The following is a 2,521-nucleotide window of genomic DNA, read 5'->3' on the forward strand; positions in this document are numbered from 1 at the left end:
GGACAAGACAAGTATTTAAGGGGAATATCTGTGTTACACGTGGAAAGAGAAAGGAAGAAGAAGATGGACATAAAACAGAAAGAGGGAGATGAGAAGAGGGGAGATTTTTTTTGTCTAAAAGATATAAAGGCAATACAATTGGTCCTCGGCTTACGTCCGAGAAGAGTTTCTTTGCTATTTTTATCTATCGAATACATGGGTAATGGCAATCTAGCCTGATTACGTTCTGTCCAATATTCCACAATCTAGATTTCAAGCCCACACTCTACAAATTTTATTGTATAAGGCTCTTTGGGCCTGAGTCCGTCGAGTGATCGGATTGGGTACAAATTGTCCACTTACAATTGGCGCCGTCTATGGGAATCTAGTGCTAAAGGAACTGGAGCGTTATGGCAAGCTTAGATTCGCATCATGCAGAGTCTCGAGGATCCCAACGTGAAGATCATTTCGAACGTCTCGAGCATTAGAGAGATCGAGAGGGAAGTGTGCATACGCTGCACCCCGGTGGAAGCCATTTGCATGGTAGAAGCAGAGCCACCCATGGGGACGACGCTAAGGCCATGCAGAAGGAGATTGACCACCTTAAGAGAAAGTTACGCCATGCAAGACGGAGGCAGACGTAATCTCTTTCTGACCCTTCTTCTGAAGGCTCCAAGGAAGCAACTACAGTCCAAGGTTTAGGACTCCTCCTAGCAAAACCTTCTCATTCGAGAAGGACGAGCTTCTGGGTAGTGGGCATAAAAAGTTTCTCTCCAAGGGCTTAGGAAACTACGCTATGAGTAGGGCATTAGACCAGATCTCCAAGTCTCATTTTTCACGCAGAATTGTGAAGGGGAAGCTCCCACGACGGTTTTCCCAGCCCACTTTCACCATTTATAATGGCAGGACAGACCCAGTTGAGCACGTAAGTCATTTCAATCAGAGGATGGCGGTACACTCTCAGAACGAGACCTTAATGTGTAAAGTTTTCCCCTCTAGCCTGGGGCCGGTGGCTATGAGATGGTATAATGGCCTGAAGGTAGGTTTCGTTGACTCTTAGATGGAGCTCACCAGGGCGTTCACGTCTTGGTTCATTCCATGCAATAGAGTTCCTCGTCCTTTGGACTCATTGTTGTCTATGGCCATGAGGGAGGGGGAGACATTGAAAGCATACTCTAACAGGTACTGGGAGATGTTTAACGAGATCGACGGTGATTTTGATGAAGTGGCCATTAACACTTTCAAGGTGGGCCTCCGACTGATCACGAATTAAGGAAATCTTTTACCAAAAAGCCCGTACGGAGTGTACGTCAGCTCATGGATCGAATTGACGAGTATAAAAGGGTGTAGGAAGATCAGCAATAAGGCAGGGGAAAGGCAAAGGTTATCCCTCAGGAAAGCAGGGATTTCAGGTCGGATAGATACAATAACAATAGGCAGATGAGAGATTTCTCTGGGCAATCTGGTTTAGTCGCTCCTCAAGTAGCTAACACCATATTTCGAGAACCAGTGCACCAATTGCTGGAGAAAGTTCGCAAGGAACCCTATTTCAAGTGGCCCAGTAAGATGGCAAGGGACCCTACAAAGCGGAATCAGAACCTTGTTTGCCAATACCATTAGGATGTCGGCCATACTATCGAGAATTACAGAACACTTTGGAACCATTTAGAACAGCTGGTCAGTGAAGGAAAGTTGAAGCAACATTTGTATCAGCCCAGTGGGCAAGGAAGCAACTTGGGTTCAAATAGCCAAAGGAATAATTCATCTCGGTCTCTTTTGGGAACGATTAATGTCATCCTTGCAGCTCCAGGCAAGACTGGTTCCTATCCTACTAGGGTGATGTCCGTATCACGCAAGGAAGAAATTCGGGTTCGAATAGCCAAAGGAATAATTCATCTTGGCCTCTTTTAGGAATGATTAATGTCATCCTCGTAGCTCCAGGCAGGACTGGTTCCTATCCTACTAGGGTGATGTCCGTATCACATATTCTCGCAGAGGAATCCGACTCTAAGCCGAAGAAATTCAAAGGTGCTTCTCAGCCTATCTTGGGATTCTCAGACGAAGATAAAGTTGGGACCATCCAGCCACATGACGACACCCTGGTGGTTACTTTGAGGATAGGGAACTACGATGTAAGCAAGGTGATGGTCGATCAAGGCAGTGGTGCGGATATTATATACCCTGATTTGTTTAAGGGGCTTAACCTGAAGCTTGAAGATCTTACGGCTTACGATTCACCATTAATAAGCTTTGAAAGGAAGGCCGTCATACCAAAGAGATAAATCCGCTTGCCCGTACAGTCAGGTTCGGAAACAGTTGATGTAGATTTCATAGTGGTTGACACTTATTCCCCATATACGGCCATCGTTGCAAGGCCTTGGCTGTATGCTTTGGGTGTTGTTTCCTCAACTCTATATGTCAAAATGAAGTTCCCATCAGGAGGACAAATCCAAGAGATTCTCAGAAGCCAATCAGTAGCAAGGCAGTGCATTTCAGCTGCGGTGCTGCGCCATGCCAAACCGGAGTCCTCGACCTCAGCTGT

At 46.1% G+C, this 2,521-nt stretch overlaps 1 protein-coding gene across 1 annotated transcript; it reads left to right on the top strand.

Moving 5' to 3' along the window:
* The first annotated feature begins 1,419 nt into the window (after positions 1-1,419).
* Positions 1,420-2,261, top strand: LOC142620599 (uncharacterized). Its single transcript, XM_075793951.1, has 2 exons — positions 1,420-1,581; positions 1,815-2,261. The coding sequence occupies exons 1-2, from the start codon at positions 1,420-1,422 to the stop codon at positions 2,259-2,261; spliced, it is 609 nt and encodes a 202-aa protein (XP_075650066.1).
* Positions 2,262-2,521: the final 260 nt, after the last annotated feature.

The sequence above is a fragment of the Castanea sativa genome, chromosome 12, assembly GCF_040712315.1.
Source record: "Castanea sativa cultivar Marrone di Chiusa Pesio chromosome 12, ASM4071231v1".
Classification (NCBI taxonomy): domain Eukaryota; kingdom Viridiplantae; phylum Streptophyta; class Magnoliopsida; order Fagales; family Fagaceae; genus Castanea; species Castanea sativa.